This window comes from Cydia amplana, chromosome 5 (assembly GCF_948474715.1).
Source record: "Cydia amplana chromosome 5, ilCydAmpl1.1, whole genome shotgun sequence".
NCBI lineage: Eukaryota > Metazoa > Arthropoda > Insecta > Lepidoptera > Tortricidae > Cydia > Cydia amplana.
The window spans coordinates 19,024,851-19,049,171 of record NC_086073.1 but is presented as its reverse complement, the minus strand read 5'-3'; the positions used below and the strand labels follow the sequence as shown (position 1 = coordinate 19,049,171).

Here is a 24,321-nt window from a genome sequence, read left to right as displayed (position 1 = left end):
CTTACTCAACCTCATATCTGCAACAATCATTTGATGGAAATGTCGCTTTTCTTTCATTCGGAATATGGGTGCTTTGCCATCAAATTAGTGTTGCAGATACGAGGTTGAGTAAGTATAGCGGTGATATGTAACAAGATAAGTTATAGTTATACAATGTGTCGAAAAGCGGCGAGCGCTGGCACTGGGCGTGGTACCTCGATGTATTACTTCACAGTATTGGAAAGTATTTCGATTGAGCTCAAATAAAAGGATCACATAAAATCGTTCAAAACTTTATTTAAGTCAAGCTAGGCCGGCTTCAACCCTACACCTCTGACCCGAGAAGATTTAAATCCTTCTCAATTGGAGAAGGGTATCCCAATATGGGACCGGCAACAAACTCGGCGGGACACATCTTTTCAAAACAACACATCTTCTCTCTATTTTACAAAAGTAAGCTTCTAATGACACATAAGAAATCAAAATAACACTTTGAAATAAACACTCAGCGAAATGGTTAAAGAACGTGAGAATCTATAAGCTTTCAGAATAATCCTTCAGGTATAAGCCTTCAGGAACGTGGCGAATTAGGCACGAGGTTGGCTAACGTCCGATCTCTAGCGCGGTCAAATCAATACTGCCCCCGGAACCTCACTGCTCCCGCCTTAAGTCTAGCCTCGACAGGTCTACCATCATAACAACAAAAATGCCACACCTCATAACTACCTTCACCCAAGTTGAACTACTTGATGTTCCAAAGCCTTCTACCTGTCATCTTAGTTCAACAATACGCCAATAGATGGCGTTACTTTCTACGCAACTTTATTTTTCCGTTACAACCAAGTAATAGGTAGCCAAACATTGCTAATCGACTTTATACAGACGTCTAAAATAAAACTATGAACTGTAACTGCAATACGTCCTTCTGGAGTCTCGCTCCGACAAATGTATACCTAATTCTTTTGACATGTACCTAACATTGGTGTTATCAATAAATATTTGTATTTTGTATTGAGCTTACCGTGGGCTGTGGGGCTTCGTTGTGTAATAATGTCCTTTAATGTTTATTTATTGACCAAGTGTTAGTGACATTAGTGAAGGTCTCCATTTCAGCTTGGTCAAAAATTCTTCAGAAAGCTCTGTGTGGATCCGCCTAATACAAGCATTATTCTAAATCTGTGAAATTAATAGATTATTAAAACCCAATGTTACTTTTACCAGAAGCAGGAGTCCGTATTTCAATTGAGGAATATGACAGTGAGAAGAAAACTAACGTCTGTAGGGTGAAGCGGTTTTCATACGACTCATTTGAGATTTGGACCAAGAAACTAGGCTCCACAGTTGTGGCCACTTATTGCGTTGGTTTGAAGAATCTAGCAGTTATAAAAAAAAATTGCCCTAACATAGAAGTCCTGAAGGTAATTTATATATTTTTAGCATTCCTGATAATGAAATTATTATATTAAAATGTTGTAGTAAAAGACGTGTAAATAGCTATAGTATGTTTTTATTTTATTGTGTATCCAGCTTCAGGGGGTGCAGAACCGAACACCTAAACTACTGCGCCGACACAATCTACGTGATAACTTCAAGTGCCTGAAATGGCTCACTCTAGATTCCTGTGGCGTAAGTACTAAAGTACATACTGACACACTTAGGCACAGAATAACTAATAGTACTACCGTACAGAAAATTCACTCCTTCACAAAAGTCAGGTTTAGGTATAAAATTACACCTATATCGCCGCCTGCAAGCAAAATTGAAACTTATAACCGCGCACGAACCGTGAATCTCCTTTGCTCGCCGCAGTTTTATGACCGAGCTGTGAGTGTCGGCACGGGGTTATCACTTGACAAGTTTTTATACCTATACCCACTGATTTATTGTTTTTAAGATAAATATGTAGGAATTACAAACGTTGATTATGTAAACATACATTTTTTATCCGAAGATAGCATGTCTGATTCTCGCGGAAGTAAGTTTCGAAGTCATTTTTGCGCGAGCGCCATGTGACACGACTATCGTGCGCGCCGAGCGGCAGCCCACTGCCATACGCCTGTCCGATGGGCGCGCCGGCCAAATGTACCTAAACTGCGGAGTGACACCCCCCTGACTTAGGACCACTTGCACCATTCACTAACCCGGGTTTAACCGGTTAAATGCTAAAAATGCGGTGGTAATGTTGCCAGGCTAAATGATGGCAGGTGGGCCAAAAGCCAGGTGGGTTAACAGAATGGTGGCCGCTTTCAGACGAAAGGAGTGCCTCGTGTCCGTTGGCTCGTTGGGTGGACGTTATTCTGACTAATTTACTTTTGATGCTGATACATTGCTGACATACCATACCACAGGATTTTAATGCAATAATACTTTTTCCAGTTAACAGACAAATGTGTGAACCAATTTGTAGCAGACAAAGCCTTAGAAGGACTAAAATTCTATTGTTCCGACACTGTGACTGGTAGTTGCTTGAAAAATATGAACCTGTCAAATTTAAAGTCCCTTGAGATTCAAATGTGTAGCGGTTTTGAGGCCAAACACATGCTTCCTGCCTTTGAACGCCTTAGCGAGCTGACAGAGTTAAAACTGTGGAATATTTCTGGTGAATTTCTTGAGGAGATTCAGGTTGGGTTGGATAAGATGCCGAAATTGGAGAAGTTAGATCTGGATGATGATGAGAGAATGAGGGGGGAGTGCGGTCAGCAACTGAGTCGGCTGACGCGGTTGAAGGACCTCAGGCTGGCGTACCAGATGTTTGACGAGGACATAGAGGCGATCACGCGGTGCTGCACGGAGCTGGTGATTTTGGATTTGTCAGATTGTCGATGTAAGTATAATAAAACATGCTGTAAGAGTAATATATACCTACCTAATTGGCTCTTCCTTATTGTTAACCCATCCGTACTAATACACTCTGGCAAGCCAACTTTGTCAGTAGAAATTGACATGTAGGACGTACTTATAGTTTGGCCCAGGATTGTCTCATTTCAAACATATAAGTAGACACAGAGAATCATACTGTCTTTTTCTTACTTATTACATACTGTATTATTAGCAACCTAAAGAAAGGGATTTAATTTAGGGAAGTTTTCATTTGCAGGCATTTTTTTTTTACAACTAAATAAAAATTGGCACCGATATGTTTTGTGACAATTGTGACAGCAATGTGGCGGCGCAGCGTGCGCTCGATATGGAAGAACGCGGGCGCGCGGCTCACGTCGCTGACGCTCGGCCAGTTCGTCGACGCGAAGGACGCCGACGTCGTGGCGCTCATCCGCGGCTGTCCGAACCTCACGGTACTGTACTGTAGCCATGATACCGGGGCCGATATGGAGGAACAGTCGCCTCACGTCGCTGACGGTCGAGCAATTCGACGACGTGGACGCCGACATCGTGGCGCTCATCCGCGGCTGTCCCGAACCTCACGGTGCTCCTCCTCTTTACATTACACTGTAGCCCAACGAATTGGAATAGCTAGCCTGTAGAAGTCTGACTACAGTTCAAAAAAGTTTTTTGGCAACTGTACTTTTCTTTCAACAGGGAATACTCATCGAGACAAATTCTAATAAACCCAAACACAATTAGGGTTGCATCTTTTTATCCCAGAGTTCCTATAATGGCCACCATCCGTGTCCATTATTAAATCAGCTGTGTGTATGCAACGTTGTATCGATTAAGTTAAATAAAAGCTCGTAATAGTCTTGATGCGCGCGAAGGTTCGATCTCCCATAAAAAAAATTAATTTCGCGCCTCTTCCTCCTGACCAAGTTGACTCGCCAGAGTACCCATATAATATAACCCTGGTATCCGTTTCCGTGCAGGAGCTAACGGTGACAGGGTCGCGCCAGCTGACGCCGCGCCTGCCGGCGCGGGCGGCGGCCGCGCGGCGCGCCGCGGCGCCCGGCCGCGTGCTGCAGCTCGACCTCAGCTTCACTAATCTCTCGAGCAGCCTTTGTGTGGTAGGTAGTTAGGTACAGTCAGCAGCAGGTTGCAAGGACCTTGACCGACGCCGTGTCAAACACAAAAGCTGTCACTCAGACGCCATGTCACCGAAGTGTCAAAACTGAAATTGAACTTTATGCATATGCATGTAGGTCTATGTTGCTCTGTGGTCTGTGACCGATTCAGTGGCGTAGCGTGGGTCTCGGCCGCTCGGGGCGGATGAAAATTTTACCGCCCCCTAGCTTACGTATTTCAATACTAGCTGTTGCCCGCGACTTCGTACGCGTGGATTTGTATATTGGTGGTTATATATTCTACATTAGCTTAGAACATTGTGCAGCAAGAGATTGCGGTAGGACGGTTAATCATTTGTTAATTATTAATATTATACAACGAATGAGACTTTGTCTTTCACAACCTACGAAGTTTCAAGCCCCTAACTGAATAAAATTGTCCTCGTTATAATCCCTCTAAACCCCCTTAGAAGATTTTCATGTCCTCTATTTAATAAAACCTACTACCTAACTACCTATTTACAAAGTTTGAAGTTCCTAGCTTTAAATAAAATTTGAACCCTATACAAACTTTCAACCCCTTTTTAATCATTTTAGGGGATGATTTTTTAAAAGCTGAAATTATTTTTCTTGTATTCTAATAATATGCCTTTATACAACGATTCAAGTCCCGCACTCAAAAAAATGTTTGGCCTCCAAACAAATTTTCAACCCCTTTTTCACCACCTCGGGGGATGAATTATCAAAATCTCTGAAATTAGTTTTCTTCTCTTTTGACAAAATACATTTTTACGAAGTTTCAAGTTTGTAGCTTTAAATAAAATTTAAACCCTATACAAACTTTCACCCTGTTTTAACCCTGTTAGGGGATGAATTTTACAAAACGCTAAAATAACTTTTCCTGTCTTCTAATAATATCCCAAAATAGAAAGATTCAAGTCGCGCATTCGAAAAAATGTTTGATATCCATACAAACTTCCAACCCCTTTTTCACCACCTTAGGGGATGAATTTTCAAAAACGCTGAAATTAGTTTTCTTGTATCTTAATTTAATACCTTTTTACAAAGTTTCAAGTTCCATTATATTAAAATAAAATTTGCACCCTAAGACGAAGTTTCATCCTCTTTTAGGGGTTGAATTTCCAAAAACGTAGCAATTACTTTTTTTTGTAATCGGCTATTATGCCTTTCTAAGAAGTTTCAAAGCATTTGTAATGGATTAAAACTTTCAACCCCTTTTTAACCCTGTTGGGGGATGAATTTTACAAAACGCTGAAATTATTTTTCCTGTATTTTAATAATATCCCGAAATACAAAGATTCAAGTCCCACGTTCGAAAAAATGTTTGATATCCATACAAACTTTCAACCCCCTTTTTACCACCTTAGGAGATGATAATTCAAAAACGCTGAAATTAGTTTTCTTGTATTTTAATAACATATATTTTTACGAAGTTTCAAGTTCTTAATTTAAAATAAAATTTGAACTCCATACAAACTTTCAACCCCCTTTTAAATGAGGGGATGAATTTTACAAAACGCTGAAATAACCTTTCCTGTCTTCTAATAATATCCTCAAATACAAAGATTCAAGTCCCGCACTCTCAAAAATATCTGATCTCCGTACAAAATTTCAACCCCGTTTTTACCACCTCGGGGGATGAAGTTTTAAAAACGCTGAAATTAGTTTTCTTGTTTTTTTTAATTTAATACCTTTTTACGAAGTTTTAAGGTCCTAGCTTAAAATAAAATTTGCACCCCAGGTCAAAGTTTCATCCCCTTTTTTACCCCCTTAGGGGTTGAATTACCTAAAACGTCGCAATTCCTGTTTTTTGTCATCGGCTATTATGTCTTTCTAAGAAGTTTCAAAGCATTTGTAATGGATTCAAACTTTCAACCCCTTTTTAACCCTGTTAGGGGATGAATTTTCAAAAACGCTGAAATTACTTTTCCCGTCTTATAATAATATCCCCATATACAAAGTTTCAAGTCCAACACTCACAAAAATATTTGATCTCCATACAAACTTTCAACCCCTTTTTCACCACCTTGGGGGATGAATTTTCAAAAACGCTGAAATTACTTTTCCCGTCTTATAATAATATCCCCATATACAAAGTTTCAAGTCCAACACTCACAAAAATATTTGATCTCCATACAAACTTTCAACCCCTTTTTCACCACCTTGGGGGATGAATTTTCAAAAACGCTGAAATTACTTTTCCCGTCTTATAATAATATCCCCATATACAAAGTTTCAAGTCCAACACTCACAAAAATATTTGATCTCCATACAAACTTTCAACCCCTTTTCACCACCTTGGGGGATGAATTTTCAAAAACGCTGAAATTACTTTTCCCGTCTTATAATAATATCCCCATATACAAAGTTTCAAGTCCAACACTCACAAAAATATTTGATCTCCATACAAACTTTCAACCCCTTTTCACCACCTTGGGGGATGAATTTTCAAAAACGCTGAAATTACTTTTCCCGTCTTATAATAATATCCCCATATACAAAGTTTCAAGTCCAACACTCACAAAAATATTTGATCTCCATACAAACTTTCAACCCCTTATTCACCACCTTGGGGGATGAATTTTCGAAAACGCAGAAATTAGTTTTCTTGTTTTTTAATTTAATACCTTTTTACGAAGTTTCAAGGTCCTAGCTTAAAATAAAATTTGCACCCCAGGACAAAGTTTCATCCCCTTTTTACCCCCTTAGGGGTTGAATTACCTAAAACGTCGCAATTCCTTTTTTTTTGTCATCGGCTATTATGTCTTTCTAAGAAGTTTCAAAGCATTTGTAATGGATTCAAACTTTCAACCCCTTTTTAACCCTGTTAGGGGATGAATTTTCAAAAACGCTGAAATTACTTTTCCCGTCTTATAATAATATCCCCATATACAAAGTTTCAAGTCCAACACTCACAAAAATATTTGATCTCCATACAAACTTTCAACCCCTTTTTCACCACCTTGGGGGATGAATTTTCAAAAACGCTGAAATTACTTTTCCCGTCTTATAATAATATCCCCATATACAAAGTTTCAAGTCCAACACTCACAAAAATATTTGATCTCCATACAAACTTTCAACCCCTTTTTCACCACCTTGGGGGATGAATTTTCAAAAACGCTGAAATTAGTTTTCTTGTTTTTTAATTTAATACCTTTTTACGAAGTTTCAAGGTCCTAGCTTAAAATAAAATTTGCACCCCGGGACAAAGTTTCATCCCCTTTTTACCCCCTTAGGGGTTGAATTACCTAAAACGTCGCAATTCCTTTTTTTTTGTCATCGGCTATTATGTCTTTCTAAGAAGTTTCAAAGCATTTGTAATGGATTCAAACTTTCAACCCCTTTTTAACCCTGTTAGGGGATGAATTTTCAAAAACGCTGAAATTACTTTTCCCGTCTTATAATAATATCCCCATATACAAAGTTTCAAGTCCAACACTCACAAAAATATTTGATCTCCATACAAACTTTCAACCCCTTTTTCACCACCTTGGGGGATGAATTTTCGAAAACGCAGAAATTAGTTTTCTTGTTTTTTAATATAGTACATTTTTACAAAGTTTCAAATTCCTAGCTTAAAATAAAACTTGCACCCCATACAACCTTTCATCCCCTTTTTAACCCCCTTAGGGGTTGAATTTTTCAAAATCGCTTCTTATCTCTTGTACACTTTATAAATTCAACCTAGTGTGCAAATTTCAACTTTCTAGCTTTTATAGTTTCGGCTCTGCGTTGATGAATCAGTCAGTCAGTCAGTCAGTCAGTCAGTCAGTCAGGACACTTGCATTTATACATATAGATAATAAGTGCGACTGAAATAGTTCAAATATTTATACGATATTATTGGTATTTTTTCCGCCCCCTAAAAGTGCCGCTCGGGGCGGGCCGCCCCCCCCCCCCCGCCCCCACTACGCTACGCTACTGGACCGATTAATCCGTCTTTGGTGTTGACCCGCGGTGCGGATATATCGGTCATTGGCGTCCAAAAGTTTAATTAATACCTACTGTTTTCTTGTTTGCAGGAAGATACCGATGCCGATGGACCATATCCAGAGGTTTTGAGAAAGAAGTATAAGGGCTTGGATATAACTTTTTTCTAAAATAAATACATTGTTATTTTAAGCAAAGAAGATACTATATGCCAATAAAAACGAATATTGTTGATCTTTTTTTACTGGGACTTAGCCCGGGGCAGGTAAAAAATTTCTTGGTCATAGCTTACCGGGCGATATGGGCCGATACAGACGTACTGCAACCCGACTGCAATTTGTATGGGAACTGTACGTCGGCGTTACAGTTGGAGTCCGTCTCCGTCCGTCCGTCGACAAGTTGCAGTCCGTCTGTAGCCACCACTGTAGCCACCCAAACTTATAGCCAGTTTAAACTCTCGCGCGAGCCACGAGACGAGCCGCGCCACAAGACGCGAGTCCACCGTTTACACTCGCGTTCGGCTTGTCATTCGGTTATAAACCTTATGCCGTGCCGTTAGTGTTTAAATTATATTAGCTCGACGAGCTTGCGAGCCACGAGACGAGCCGCGAGCCCACCGCTTACACTCTCGTCTCGTGGCGCGGCTCGCGGCTCGTCTCGTGGCTCGTGCGAGAGTTTAAACCACGACGACGAGAGTGTAAGCGGTGGGCTCACGGCTCGTCTCGTGGCTCGCAAGCTCGTCGAGCTAATATTAATTTAAACACTAACGGCACGGCATAAGGTTTATAACCGAATGACAAGCCGAACGCGAGTGTAAACGGTGGATTCGCGGCTCGTGGCTCGCGCGAGAGTCTAAATCGACTATAAGCGGTGGTCTCGTGGCTCGCAAGCTCGTCGAGCTAATATAATTTAAACACTAACGGCACGGCATAAGGTTTATAATCGAATGACAAGCCGAACGCGAGTGTAAGCGGTGGACTCGCGTCTCGTGGCGCGGCTCGCGGCTCGCACGAGAGTCTAATAGGCAGATTAGACTCTCGTGCGAGCCACGAGACGAGCCGCGAGCCGCGCCACGAGACGCGAGTGTAAGCGGTGGGCTCGCGGCTCGTCTCGTGGCTCGCAAGCTCGTCGAGCTAATATAATTTAAACACTAACGGCACGGCATAAGGTTTATAACCAAATGACAAGCCGAACGCGAGTGTAAGCGGTGGACTCGCGTCTCGTGGCGAGAGTCTAATCTGCGTATCAAAGAGAATATAATCACTTGATAATCACTACGTTTTACATCACAGACTTGTCATTTTCGCGCTAATTGCTAATTCTATGTTTTACATACTCGGACGCCACGTCACCGAAGTGTCAAAAGAAATAAATTCGCCACAGATTAACGTCACTTAACAAAGTTTTTTTTACAAAGTTAGGCGTGTTCAGACGGGGAAAATTTTTCGCCAATCTGATTAAATTGTCCGATCAAATCAGGCCGTGCGGATGCAAACGCCAATTTGGCTCGCCGAATTCAACCGCCGATTATGAGCGATAAAATGGTGTGCGGACGCAAGAATACCAATTTGACGCTAGTATTTTTTTAATAGAATTTTATCAACATAAATTTAAAATTGGTTAAAGTGGCTAAATTGGTGTTTGCGTCTGCACGGACAATTTAATCAGATTGGTCAAAAATTGTTCTTGTGAACAGGCCTTTACTAAAGGACATAGATAGATGGCAGGATCCTATAGTGCGTCCCGTCCGTGAGGGACAAAACATACGCAACGCGAAAAATTACGGTGATTAATAAAAAAAAGTGAGACATTGACAAGGAAAAACAATAATAGCGCTTTCGCTGCTCTATTGAAAGATATACTTGGTCAGCCAGATCTTGACAGTAGAAAAAGGCGGCAAATTTGAAAAATGTAGGCGCGAAAGGATATCGTCCCATAGAAAATTTGAATTTCGCGCCTTTTTAGGGTTCCGTAGCCAAATGGCAAAAAACGGAACCCTTATAGATTCGTCATGTCTGTCTGTCTGTCTGTCTGTCCGTCTGTCCGTCTGTCTGTCCGTCCGTATGTCACAGCCACTTTTCTCCGAAACTATAAGAACTATACTGTTGAAACTTGGTAAGTAGATGTATTCTGTGAACCGCATTAAGATTTTCACACAAAAATAGAAAAAAAACAATAAATTTTTGGGGTTCCCCATACTTCGAACTGAAACTCAAAAAAATTTTTTTTATCAAACCCATACGTGTCGGGTATCTATGGATAGGTCTTCAAAAATGATATCTGGGGGCACGGTAGTGCCCCCGCCAAGACGAGCAAAGCGAAGCGCAAAGGCACTACCTACCTTTTCTCGAAGCGCTTCGTCGTTTTTTTGAACCCTCATAACTTGGGTTTGGATTATACCAGATAAACAAAATTCTCGGGATATGATGTCAATAGTGGACTTATTAAGCATAAACAATTTCAATTGCATAGCTCTTATACTTAAGATTTTATTCATATCTAAAAAACCCCGATTTCGTCACTGACTCACTCACTCACTGTTGATCATCAAAACCTCTAGGGTACTTCCTGAAGTCCTAGGAAGCTGAAATTTGGTATGTAAGATAGTATTAGTACACAAACAACAAAAAAATTCAAAAACTTGAAATTTTTTGCCCCTAAGGGGGGGAAAAGGGGGGTGGAATTTTGTATGGGAAATCAATAACCGCCGAACCGATTTAGTTGAAATTTGGTATGTAGATAGTTTTTGTAATGGGGAATGGCATAGAATAGGTTTCAACCCCAAAATCATCCCGTAAGGGTGAAAAGGGGGTGAAAAAGGGCGTTAGGGGAAAAAGAGGGTTGATGTTTATATGGGGAATCAGTAAAAAACAGATTGTATAAAAGATGCCCCGAGGTACGTATTTCAGGATTTTTAATAGTAGGTCCTTAAATCACACGCGCAACACTTTAAATTAGGGGATGGAAGCAACTTACAAAAAGAAGTGAAATCCCACCAAAAACATTTTCATGTAAAATGTTGCCAAGACGAAACCATAAGGCTCGCACTGACAAAAAGTTATCAGATCTCTTGTAGAGCCAAGCTTCTAACTCTACAAGCCCTAACTTCACAAACTCTACACCTTAGTCAAAATATGTGGCTTGGCAGTTTCGTTACTCCAAGAACTATTGTATTATAAAAAAATAATGAATAGTGAATACATTTTTCACCTTACGTCCATGTGACAGTAGCGAAACGATCAAGCCACATATTTTGACTAAGGTGTAGAGTTTGTGGAGTTAGGGCTTGTAGAGTTAGAAGCTTGGCTCTACAAGAGATCTGATAACTTTGTGTCAGTGCGAACCTTATGGTTTCGTCTTGGCAACATTTTACATGAAAATGTTTTTGGTGGGATTGAGGTTTCTAATATCATTTTTTTTCTAAACTGAATAGTTTGCGCGAGAGACACTTCCAAAGTGGTAAAATGTGTGTCCCCCCCCCTGTAACTTCTAAAATAAGAGAATGATAAAACTAAAAAAAATATATGATGTAGATTACCATGTAAACTTCCACCGAAAATTGGTTTGAACGAGATCTAGTAAGTAGTTTTTTTATACGTCATAAATCGCCTAAATACGGAACCCTTCATGGGCGAGTCCGACTCGCACTTGGCCGCTTTTTTACTGACAAGATTTGGTTGACCAGCTATACCTAAGATTATCCCCGTACGGCCATTTCCCCCACCCCTCATGCCTTGATCCAGTTATACTAGTTTCATGACATATTTGGGTTTTGATCAAAGAGTAAAGTCTATTTTTTTATTCCGTAGACTGAAATGACAAATGACATTTCATAGTATGGGATGACACATGATGTTCATATTATGAAATGTCATTTCAGTCTACGGAATAAAAAAATAGACTAGTATAATATATATATGGTTTTGATTTTTGATTGTAATATTTTACGCAGGTCACACTAAAAAATCGTTGTAAAAAAAATTTTAAGTTTTGATTGTTTTGATTTAGTGAGCCAGCTTGGTGCGCCTAACTTGTTTTATTTACTTTAAATTTTACTAAAATCTATGAAAGTTGATCTATAAAAGTGAGTATCTTAAGCAGCAGTAACAGAATCCTTTAATCAATAAAAGTGAGTTAAAGGTAGCATTACTTTTATATTTTTACTATTTGTTCACTGTACGTTATTTAATGTCTTTTTCTTCTTGTCTGTTACCCTCCGTGAGTCTTCTCACATGATGGTCTCATCGGAAGACCAGCGCTGGAAGCCACCAGCAACATGCTGAGATGAGGCCATTTCGTGGCACTTTAATCTTATTTTGTGTTTTCTTTCATATTATGTATTGTCTGTGCTTACGAATAAATTATATTCTATTCTATTCTATTACCCGTTAATTAAAATGGTGACCTTAATATCATCAGAGATTTAAATTCTTGCGCCCGGATCCGTGTCCAAGCACACGAGGGGTTTAACAATGTAATTGGAATTGCAGATGTTAGAAGCAGAAGTAAACAATGACCGGACGATACTGGATTACCTGAATGAGGACTGCTGGCGCGCCGTGCTGCAGTACGTGCCCGCGCAGGACCTCGTACGGACAGAGCGCGCCAGCCGCGTGTGGCAGGCGATGGTGCTGACGCACTTGCAAGGTAAGAAGTGTTTAACTGTACTCCTATGTACTAGTAGCATGTTAAAATAAATATTAAACAGTACACAACACACATACCAGAGGTCGGTGGGGTGAGCTATTTAAAGGAAAATAGCTCACCCCCACCAACCTCTGTACATAACACACAGTATAGGATGTTAAGAAAAACATTTTCTCACAGATGTTTTGCGCTAATTTTGATAAATTTTATACTGTGATATGATATGGTTATGGTTCGTAATTGTAAGTAAAATGTTATTGCCAGAACGATGAACATAGGAAAAAAAATATTTAGAAAAGTTGGCAACTGCTGTAGCAAAGTACAGATGTAGTGCATAATTACTTTCCAGCGTATATTCTCGGAAAAGTTCATATTTGTCATGCTACTTCAGTCAACGTTAGTACTTTTTGTACCGAGACTGACTGAAATAGCAAGACACGTTCATACATTCTCATGAAAAGACAAAGGAAAATAATTATTCACTACATCTGTATATCTGTTTGTCTGTAGTCACTGTTTACTAAGATGCAATATCAATTTACAATATTCTCTTTTACAGGAGTCCATATTAACATTGAGAAAAATGATTGGAACAAGAAAGAAAACCCGTTTAACACCTGCACCTTAACACGATCAGAATATAAGTCCTTTGAAAGTTGGACCAAGAAACTAGGTGCCTCAGTTGCATCCGTTTACTGCGACAGTTTGGAGAATCTAGCCAAGATCAAAGAAAATTGCCCCAACTTAGGAGCCCTTCAGGTATTAAATCTTCTACCATGAAGTCCATCTTTTGTACTTTATTGAACTGTGCCACAGTTTCAATAATATTGAATAAATTTAGTAAACTATGATTTATAAATTTTTGAAAGACGGATATGAACTGCTTATTCATGAATAATTATTATCAAAGAGAATTTGAAATAGAGCCGGATTGTCAAAGTAAATTATGTAGTCACAGTAAATTTACTGCCATCTCGAAACCGAAGATTAAAACTGTTAGAACGCCCACAATACGAGGGGCGTTCAAAATATTCTCGGTATTGATATCTTACGACCTCTTCTAAAATTTCTTTCGTTACTGGCCGCTAAGGTTTATTCATTGACATTAAAAAAAAGTATAATTCGAACCGAGATGGTCTTTTGTTTTTCTGCAATTGCTGAACAAACATGAACATCATGTGCGAATTGACAATGTTAACTAAATTAGAACATCGATGCGTGATAAAATTCTTGACAAAACAGGGTAAAAATCAAAAAACCATAAAAGAGGAAATGGATTGTGTTTACCGTGAGTCTGCTCCTTCTTTATCTACCATTCAAAAGTGGTCAAGCGAGTTTAAACGCGGAAGGGAGAGTATTGAAGATGACCCTAGACCTGGCCGGCCTGTAGTAGCTACTTCACAAGAAAATATTGATAAAGTGGAAAAACTTATATTGGAAGATGGTCGAGTGAAGGTAAAATCTATAGCACAAGTAACCAATCTCTCTATTGGTACCGTACATGATATTATACATGACCATCTTAATATGTCAAAAGTAAGTGCAAGATGGGTTCCGCGAATGCTGACTCGGCTTCAAAAAGACATGCGTGTAGCTTGTTGTTCCGATTTTATTGACCTGTGCGGTGAAAATCCTGATGAGGTGCTGCAAAGAATAGTTACTGGAGATGAAACCTGGGTTCATCATTATGACCCAGAGAGTAAACAAGAGTCCATGCAGTGGCACATTAAGGGTTCAGCTCATCCCAAGAAGTTCAAGGTCATCCCTTCAGCTGGCAAGGTCATGGCCACGATATTTTGGGATTGTGAAGGAGTATTACTAATCGATTATAAAGAAAAAGGTGTAAATATCACAGGACAGTACTACGCTAACATTCTACGTCAATTAAAGGATGTAATTAAAGAAAAGAGGCGAGGAAAGTTAACCAAAGGTATTCTGCTTCTGCATGACAACGCCCCCGTCCATACTGCTCATATTGCCAAGGCAGCTATTGTTGAATGTGGGTTTAAAACTGTTACTCACCCACCGTATAGTCCGGACTTAGCCCTCAGCGACTTCTTTTTTTTTTTTTTTTTTTTTTTTTATTAAAAATGGGCTTACTCATGGCCACAGACTAGCCGGGGCGAAGACGTGGCCTACGATGGAGCGAGTCTGCCCAGAAGGTGCCTGTTCACCCTTGATTTGAAGGTTGCCGGGTTATATGAGCTCGGAAATATAGACGCCGGCAAGGAATTCCATTCCTTGGCAGTGCGCATAAGGAAAGAGGAAGCAAAGCGCTTCGTGCGGATTCGTGGAATATCTACCAAGTAAGGATGGAAACCGGCCGTGCGTCTAAAAGTCCGATGGTAGAATGGGGACGGTGTGATAAGCTCGTGTAGCTCTTGAGCACATTCCCCGAAGTGCAATCTGTAGAACACCGACAGACTGGCGACTTTCCGCCGATGGGCCAAAGACTGAAGCTTACCCGTTAGCTTCTTGTCACCAATCATCCTCCTGGCTCTGCGCTCCACTGAGTCTAAAGCAGCGAGTTGGTATTTAGCTGAGCCGTCCCACAGGTGGCTGCAATACTCCATACACGATCGGACTTGAGCTTTATAAAGTGTTAGAAGCTGTCCAGGTGTGAAGTATCGCTTCACCTTATTTAGGACGCCCAGCTTTCTGGCCGCAGTCTGTGCTTTAGATTCAATGAAGGTGCCGAAGTTGAGGACTGAACTCAACTCCACGCCGAGGAGTTCCAGGCTGTCAGTAATAGGTACAGATGCACCTCGGAAAGAAGGAGTGAGTTCGAATGGACTCCGTTTTGCGGAAAACAGACACGCCTGCGTTTTTGAGGCATTGAACGCGACCAGATTGTCGTCCCCCCACTGGGAAACGAGACTAAGGGTCAGGTTCATCCGCTCAACCATGGCCTCTCTCTGTGAACGTATCTTGTCCCTGCCGTCCCCTGAACTAGCCAAATATCTCTCAACAACCGTACTGTCGTCTGCATAACCTACAATGCTGGGTTTCAGCATGTCGTTAATGTGGAGCAGGAAAAGGGTTGCGGAGAGAACAGACCCCTGAGGAACACCGGCGTCAATGGCCATGAGGTCCGAAGAGCAGCCATCAATGACTACTCTGATCGACCGTTCACTCAGGAAGTCAGATAGCCAGCTACAAAAGTCAGCAGGGATGCCGTATGCAGGAAGCTTGCTAAGGAGACTTGCGTGTCAAACCCTGTCAAAGGCCTTCGAGATGTCCAGTGAAACAGCAAGCGCTTCACCGTTCCTCTCGATGGCCTCGCCGCAGCAGTGTGTGACATACGCTAAAAGATCCCCAGTAGACCGACCCCGGCGAAAGCCATATTGACGGTCACTGAGCAGATCTTTTTCTTCGAGGTATGTCAGCAACTTGCCATTAAGTACCCTTTCCATGACTTTACAGAGCATGGAGGTAATGGCGATTGGTCGGTAATTGCAAGGATCAGCACGACTACCCTTCTTGGGTACTGGCTGCACGTTTGCAAGCTTCCAGGATTTCGGCACTGTTCTAGTTTTGAGAGAGAGGCGGTACAGGCGTGTCAGTACAGGAGACAACTCAGGCGCACACTGCTTTAGTACACGTGCAGGTATACCGTCTGGTCCATTAGCCTTATTTCTTTTTGCTCCCCAATCTTAAAAAGGATCTGCGTGGAAATAAATTTTCTGACGATGAAGCATTGAAGGCGGCAGTGGAGGAGCATTTTTACACGAAAGATAAAAAATATTTTTACGAGGGATTAAAAAAAATAATTGATCGATCTTTTAAGTGTATGAACATAGGGGGGGAGTATATTGAAAAATAAAAATATCAAACTTTTCGTACTTGTTTGTTTTCATTCTCATACCGAGAATATTTTGAATACCCCTCGTATGTGTTAATTTGTTAAATATCAAAAATTTACTCCATCTACTCGACACTAGGCCAAAGGTTTGGTGCAATCTTTTAGGGCGATGACGCCATACCCTTGGCCTACTGTTGAATGGCAAAGTCAAATGGCATTCTAAAAGTTTTAACCTTCTGTCGAAAGATGGCAGTTAACATACTGTGGATACATAATTTACCATGACAATAACTCTGTATACACTCTATTCTCTTTGGTATACCACAAATAATAGCCGCCCAGAGGCATATAAAAAGATCTCTCATTTGATTCTAATTTGAATTTTTGTTTTGACAAATCAAAATTGCTTTTGTAGTTTTGATGTGTGGCAGCTAGAGGTTCTATCTATCTATTAAGCCCTTTTGTTCTGAGTTAGAGTTTGTCTCTAAGCTCAGTGTGCCGCTTGGCAAAGGCCTCCTCTAGCTCTTTCCATTGGGGTCTGTCGTGGGCCACTCTAGAGGCTAAGCTTAGGTATTAATATTACAGTTGTACCGTATTGAATGCACTGAATCTGAACTGCACCAGTACAATCTACATGACAACTTCAAGTTCCTGCAGCGGGTGTCTTTTTATTGGTGTTCTGTAAGTACTCAAATAATCACTAATAAATGCACAACAAAGACATAAGTAGGTAACTAGATTTTCCTTTTTTTTCCAACATATAAAAAGTGTAAAATTTACAAATGCATTTCTTCTTCTTCCGCGCGTTATACCGGCATTTTGCCACAGCTCATGGAAGCCTGGGGTGTACATGGGGTCCGCTTGACAACTAATCCTAAGAATTGACGTAGGCACTAGTTTTTATGAAAGCGACAGCCAACTCTGACCTTCCAACCCAGAGGGGAAACTAGGCCTTATTAGGATTAGTCCGGTTTCACGAGGTTTTCCTTCACCGAAAAGCAAGTGGTAAATATTAAATTTACAAATGCTTTTATTGCAGAAAAAATACAAATTATTAAAACCTGAGTTTTGGACTGGAAAGTCAAACACAAATTGGATTGTGATACTTTAACATAAATATAGATGTATAGATAGATTTTTATTGGTATTAATCATACACTGTCAGTTACATACATAAGTACATTCTTTTCAGGTGGGTGACACAACTTTCAGCAAATTCATAGCTGACAAAGCCTTAGAGAAAATAGAATTCCGCTACTGCCGTTATTTGACTGGCCTTTTTTTTAGTACTATAAACACAACAAATTTAAAATCGCTCATCCTTGAATCCTGTTGCAACTTGCAGTTCATACAACATTCAGTCGCTGATCACCTCGGGAGTCTGACAGAACTGAAAGTGACTCGAGTTAATAAGGAAATAGGTTACGATGTGCAGTTTGAGTTGGAAAAGATGGCTAAATTGGAATGGTTGGAGCTGCAGTGTTCAAACATGCTCTTCGGTTTCCCCGAGAAACTGGGCCAGCTGCCCAGGTTAGAGCACCTTGGTTTGTCATTTTATCTGGATGACTGGGACTTGAAAAAGATGCTGCAGTGCTGCGGGGCGCTGAGATCCTTGGAGCTGTTGGACTGTGAATGTGAGTGTGTAACTTTCTAGCAATTAAAGATACAGCCATTGAATGTTTGACAATAGGGATGATGACACATGTTGAATTTTATAACAAAATCTAGTAAAATAGATAGCAAACGAGCAATTTATCACAATAATGTGGATATTAAAATAAAATATTGAAAAATTACAGGACATGAAAGTTTCAAAGTTTAAGTTTTTTTTTAACTTCCAAAAACGATAAAAGTAAGGGTACCATTCGATTCCTTACATTTCATCCAAAAAAATATTGTATAGCAACTATATACATAAACGCAATATTTCACCGACAAAAACGCAATTTTCTTGTTTTGTCCATACTACAAGATGGGCGATGACGTCACGGCCTCTGGCCGTTTTGTATAGGGCGTTTCGGGAGTAAAGTGCGACTGTCGGACTTTGACTACACTTTGTGTTACTTTAATGCAATGGGTCCCATATAGACATTTGATCCTAAAAACTAACCCGATGGATTGATACCATAAAAAAAAATTAGTCATGTAGCCTCTTAACTTATTTTACAGACAGTGACGGGTTCGTCAGGGTGATCAGTGAGCACGGCGGGGCGCTCACGGCGGTCAGGCTGGACCACTTCGAGGCTAAGGACGACGATGTGCTGCAGCTCGTGAGTGGGTGCCCCAAGCTCGAGGTACTTATAGTTTGTAGCTTTCTAGTAGAGCCCGAAGGCTTATCCTATTGTCTATTGTTCTGTAAAACCGCACGTGCTACTTACCTGCAAAAAAGGGTCCTAATTATTCTATTTGGCACCTGAGCGCGGGCTAGTCCAACGCTCAAAAAACCAGTGTAGGTGCGCTCTCCGATAACGCGCCTCTGTTACGCATCTCGATAACACATTTTAGACTGGTTCTGTAGCGTTCGACTCGCCGGCACTCAGGAACCGAAGTACCGATTTTTTATGCAGGTGGTTGTGGCACGTGGCACGAGCGGTTTTTCTTAACAATAGACAATAGGATTAGCCTTCGGGGTCTATTAGAAAGCTACAAACTATACTGAGGTTATATGAACTGATTTGTGAAGTCGGGGGTTGTAGACTAACCCCTACCCTGCCCCTTGGCCATCAAATATCAAATGAGGATGACGGACACGGACACGAAGAACGTAATGTAACATAAAATATAAATAAATTAAAATAAAATAGCCTTTTATTTTGACCTAGGATTTACATTTTTGTGTCAAAAGTACAGGTTATGTCAAATTCAGATTTAATTTAATTTTAAAATTGTAGCATTAAAGTCATGTTTCCAGGCTATTGGACTGTTTAACAAGTTACCTGTTGAATTAAAGTCACACACCAATAGCCTCATTTTCAAAAACAAGTTGAAGACTTTCTTGCTAGAGAGGTGCTACTATTCGGTAGAGGAATTTGTAAATGAACGTAATTCTGACATATAAAATTGTAATACATGTTTTAAATTCTTAATTTACGATTTGACATCCTACATTTATATTGCAATTCAATCCTAATTCACATTTTATTGTTATTGTTTTTTTTTCTCATTATTCACATTATTTAATTTCGTGTTTTAATGTTAATATTAGTTGCATGTTTGTTTGTTGTTTTTGTTGTTCATGTAGATTTAAGTAGATTATGATTCAAACACGATGTAAAATTGTTTATGAATAAAAAAATAAATAAAAATAATAATAATTTGACATAAATATTATATTAGAGAATAATATAATATTATTATAATAATAATGAGAATATTATTATATTTGACATAAATATTATTATTATATTATCGGTTGACTTGCCTTCCGGCATAGGCCTCCCCTAAGATCTTCCATTCTTCTCTGTTGGTTGCTCTACTTGTCCATATCCATGTTGGTCCAGCGATAGCACTTATCGTCGTTGCGCTTACCAAATCTGATATGTGCGCGATTTTAATCAAATGAATTATAACCTTATGTGTTTTGTTGCTAGGTAACTATTTGTCAATCAAAAATCGAGCACATATCAGTTTTGGAAAGCGCAACGACGTTATGTCATCTTCCCATCTGCGGTTAGGTCTAAGTACAGTATGTACCTCTTTTTCTTTCCCGTCTTTTGGGTACCAGGTTGTAACAATTTTTGACCATTACTGTCCTGGTTCTCTTAGCATGGGTCCAGTCCATTTCCATTTAAGGTTATCTGTTAGAATAGAATAGAATAGAATCTCATTTAATCAAGTAGGATTTAACAATCTGTTACATAGGATATATCCATTAATTTTGTGTTTTTTCTTACGTTAGTATAATGTAACATAACATAAAATAATAATGAGATTAATGAGCATGAAGCATGAACATGTCACCAGCCTTTTTTAACTTCGTTCCAACCGAGTGTACCACGACACTCACCATTTTTTGTCATGTTTAAAATGAACATGCAGTTTTATCTAAATATGGGACTAGCGAATATGGACGCATAATTTGAACCCACGCACAATTAGGTATAAAAGTATGAAATTTAGAAAGTAGGCAGGCCGGTCTGAAGACCGGGTTGTCTTTGGTGCAGGTCCCTTAATTTCCATTTAGACAATTTAGACGGTTTAAGAACTCGCATGCGAATTCCGTTACATTGCGGTATTATTTTGGTATTATTTATATCGATTGAATTAATCGTACTCTGCAGGGGTCACGGATGACTTTCTTCAGGGGTCCGGTTGTTAAAACAAAATGACGCGGTCCGTTTCTCCTCGAGTTTATTAAATAAGCAAAACAATAAAAGAGGTAGCGGTCCGCCATTTGGTGACCCCCGCTCTGTAGTTAGCAACGTAGGTATCGAATATTGCATGCAAGTTGTTGACACAGTATACTAAGAACAGTAGTGAATCTAAGGCCGCTCGGCAAGTTATTTACCTACTCTTGCGTTGGCGCTTAGGGTCGTCACTTTTATTTTTAGTTAAATATTATTTGCGTATTATGAGTAGCACTAGGTTTCTATTTATATATTAATATAATGAAATGTTCTATCAATTCATAAATGAGGTATAAATTAAGGCCGGTAAGAGCAGGCAAATGCGAGCGTACTCGAATGCGCGCGATCACAGTCGCGGTACGGCCCACACTGCCGCCACCGTATTCCCCCGTATATTATGCGAATGTGTGCGTGGCAATGCGTACACGGCGCCCGGCGCGCACGCACACATTCAAACCGGCAGCGGCACATTTATATGAAGATTCACTACTGTTCTTGTACTGTGTTGTTGATCCGACCGAATGGGGCTTTACACTTAATATTTACGTCACTGAATAGTCGTTGACCATCGGAGGCGCGACTCGGCTCACGCCGGCGCTCCCGGCGCGCTCGGCCGCGGCGCGCGCGCAGCACGCGGGGCGCCTGCGGTTCCACCTCGGCCGCACCAACCTCGGGGACATGTGGCGCGTACGTATGACAACATTCACGACGACCCAAGCAAGTGCGAGTCGGACTCGCGTTCCAAGGGTTCCGTTCATTAAGTCCGACTCACGCTTGACTGCACATTTCTAATAGGTTTTCCTGTCATCTATAGGTAAAGAACTATTAGTGTATTTTTTTCAAAATTTTAGACCTAGTAGATTCGGAGATAAGGGGGGGGGGGGGATGGTAATTTTTTGCCTATTTTCTTGAATAACTGCTAAACTATTTATCCAAAAATTATAAAAAAAGAATATTTGAGATTTTTACAATGAGCTCTTTCATTTTATATGTAACACCATAATGTGAAAAGCTTTATTTTTAATTTTCTCATTTACCCCCCAAAAATGCCCTCCATATTTAAAATTCATTTATTTACGTTCCACGTCCATCTTTGGGTCACAAACTTACATATGTGTGCCAAATTTCAACTTAATTGGTCCAGTAGTTTCGGAGAAAATTATAGGCTGTGACAGACGGACGGACAGACAGACAGACGCACGAATGATCCTATTGGGGTTCCATTTTTTCCTTTTGAGGTACGGAACCCTAAAAATAAATATACAAAGTTATAAATACGCGTATCATTGCCGCACCAAAAACTGCGCGGGGTAAGATCATTGGCGACAGAACTAATTATGTCGGATACGTCAAACCACCTGGCGAAACTTGATTGTAGATGTGACCGACTGACCTTTGTTGATGGACCATCAATGATGGTAGAAAACAGAGATGTTGCGGATGCCGATTTTTCGACACCCGCGGATGCGGATATTTAAAGGCTCACATCCGCGGATACGGGTGTCAAGATTACGAGTATGTACCTACATAAAAACGTTAAATATTACATTTTAGTCATTTTTATTAAAAAAAAAACGAAAAGTTCCAAATAAAAAAAACTCGTCACTTTTTGTAAACAAAAACGTAACAAGATTCCTATTGGCTAGTGAGTAGTGACGAAATTACCTCTAGCACTTACGCCGCCGCTAAGACGTTCCTGTACCAACCTGTTCCACATCCGCATCCGCATTAAGCTCCGCATCGATTTTATGCGGATGCGAATATTCGCAACATCCCTAGTAGAAAAATTGCCAAGAAAACACGTCAAATTTGCCGCCTTTTCAGACCAACACGTCTGCCGTTTTTTTTTACAGAAAGACCAGGAGTCTCAACATTCTGGACAAAACGAAGAGATGATGACATTGAAGACAAAGTATAAAGAATTAATAGTAGTGTATGACAAAACGATTAATGAGTACGGCGAAGAAAGTGAGTTTGAGGATTCTGACGATGAGAGTGAGTGGTATTATGAGGAAGAATGCGAGGAGGATGAAGATGAGGATGAATGATTATAAGACTGATACCACAGATCACCTCCAATGCATACTCTAGTATGTAGTACTGGAGTAGACTACTCACGGTCGCCGCACATAATGCGCGCGATATACATAGCAGATCAGAAAAATGTAGGCGCGAAGGGATTCTTAGAAAATTTGAATTTCGCGCCTTTTTTAACTGACAAGATTTGCTTGACCAATTTGACCATCTATACCTCTTTGTTTCATATTTGTCTATTGCAAAACTTATCTAGGCCAAACATTATCTATGGAAATATCATTTTAAAAGTATAAGTATGTGATAAGCCACCTCTTTTGTTTTATATTTGTCTATTGCAAAACTTATCTAGTGACCTATGTAGGTATTCTAAGGGCGTCCGCGTCGCGTGGGCGGGTGCACGAAGCGGGCGGTCGCACGCGGGTGCGGGTGTAAAGCCCGTTCCACACTTGCGCGAATCGCGGCTTCGCGCAAGAGTGTGGAGCGGGGGCTTAAGTGAAACCCGACACACGTGTCCGCGCCACCAGTTAGCAACGCTCATACTACTTTTCGTTAACCCGCTCACCCGCTCCGGGTTATTCCCACTAGTTACCACCAAGTTCTTACCAGTGGTAACTACTGGGAATAATTTTTCCCAGTAGTTACCAGTGGTAAAAGGTGGGAAAAAAAATCCCAGTAGTTACCACTGGTAACAACTTGGTGGTAACTAGTGGGAATAATAAATTACTTTTCTATTTACTGTTCTGTTCCATATTACGTTTACTACTAAACTTCATTAATCATATATTAAAATACAGTGAATCCTGCTGAAGCTTATTAATATAAGGTAGAGAGAATATATTTCTCAATTCTTTGCGTAATTTCTGTATACCCTATAATGCGGTGTATGTGTGTGTCTGATAGGTATATAATAAGAATAAAGTTTCGAAAGTAAGATTGCCAAATTTAAATTTTGCTGCGATAGTTTAGTTATCGTACCTAAATGTAAAATGTGTACTGTTACTGTACCTAGCCATTAAATTGTTATAATTAAGAAAATTTAATAAATGTATGATAATAAATAAATAATAAGTATTAAGTACGAGGCAAGAGTGTAATCCTTAGCTCGGCGAGCTTACGAGCTCGAGGCGAGACACGAGACGAGCAGCGAATTTAAAGTATTTAAACGGCTATAAAGATGTCGTTACTAGTCGTGCCCACCGCGCCAAGGACCACTATAGCTGTTATGGCGGACGTTGTCAAAGTAACCTTCACACTTACGAGTAGGGTTGACATTAGCTCGCTTGCGCCCGGGATCTTGGCGTTTGAGTGATGTTTGTGTTTATGACATAAGGCGTTCAAAGGGTTAAGGAGCAGAAAGATTACTTATGAAGAGTAAAATTAATCCAGTTAAGACTGATAAGTATGACTTATCGAAAATAGTTATTACCTAACTTTTTGGCGAACCGCGAGTTCTAAGTTCGGGGCGAACTACTAGTGTAAGTAAAATGTTATTTGTTTTTGTTTCTACACTGAAGACTGCTATGGTGCGATATCATTATTGTTACTTACCTTGGTAGATAAGTGTACTGTGTGATGTCAGATGTGATTAAATTGTTACAATTAA

The 24,321-nt window shown here is 40.1% G+C and overlaps 3 protein-coding genes across 3 annotated transcripts in view; all 3 read left to right on the top strand.

The window, feature by feature from the left end:
* Window positions 1–24,321, top strand: part of LOC134648378 (dedicator of cytokinesis protein 7) — a 258,518-nt gene that overhangs the window by 202,255 nt on the left and 31,942 nt on the right. The window lies entirely within an intron of this gene.
* LOC134648280 (uncharacterized) lies at window positions 493–8,107 on the top strand. The gene is made up of 7 exons (XM_063502771.1): window positions 493–505; window positions 1,201–1,397; window positions 1,507–1,605; window positions 2,356–2,803; window positions 3,139–3,272; window positions 3,798–3,935; window positions 7,979–8,107. The coding sequence occupies exons 1-7, from the start codon at window positions 493–495 to the stop codon at window positions 8,054–8,056; spliced, it is 1,107 nt and encodes a 368-aa protein (XP_063358841.1). The 3' UTR covers window positions 8,057–8,107.
* LOC134648279 (uncharacterized) lies at window positions 11,954–22,729 on the top strand. The gene is made up of 8 exons (XM_063502770.1): window positions 11,954–12,015; window positions 12,377–12,533; window positions 13,093–13,292; window positions 16,921–17,016; window positions 17,528–17,969; window positions 18,505–18,629; window positions 21,240–21,368; window positions 22,535–22,729. The coding sequence occupies exons 2-8, from the start codon at window positions 12,377–12,379 to the stop codon at window positions 22,727–22,729; spliced, it is 1,344 nt and encodes a 447-aa protein (XP_063358840.1). The 5' UTR covers window positions 11,954–12,015.

Excerpts from the sequence above, each read along its gene's own strand:
- LOC134648280 (XM_063502771.1), top strand. Across the intron at positions 1,606-2,355 it reads TCACTCTAGATTCCTGTGGC|TTAACAGACAAATGTGTGAA; the intron begins GTAAGTACTAAA and ends TACTTTTTCCAG. Across the intron at positions 2,804-3,138 it reads GGATTTGTCAGATTGTCGAT|CAATGTGGCGGCGCAGCGTG; the intron begins GTAAGTATAATA and ends CAATTGTGACAG.
- LOC134648279 (XM_063502770.1), top strand. The coding sequence starts at position 12,377 with ATGTTAGAAGCAGAAGTAAACAATGACCGGACGATACTGGATTACCTG. Across the intron at positions 13,293-16,920 it reads CCAACTTAGGAGCCCTTCAG|TTGTACCGTATTGAATGCAC; the intron begins GTATTAAATCTT and ends TTAATATTACAG. Across the intron at positions 21,369-22,534 it reads ACCTCGGGGACATGTGGCGC|AAAGACCAGGAGTCTCAACA; the intron begins GTACGTATGACA and ends TTTTTTTTACAG.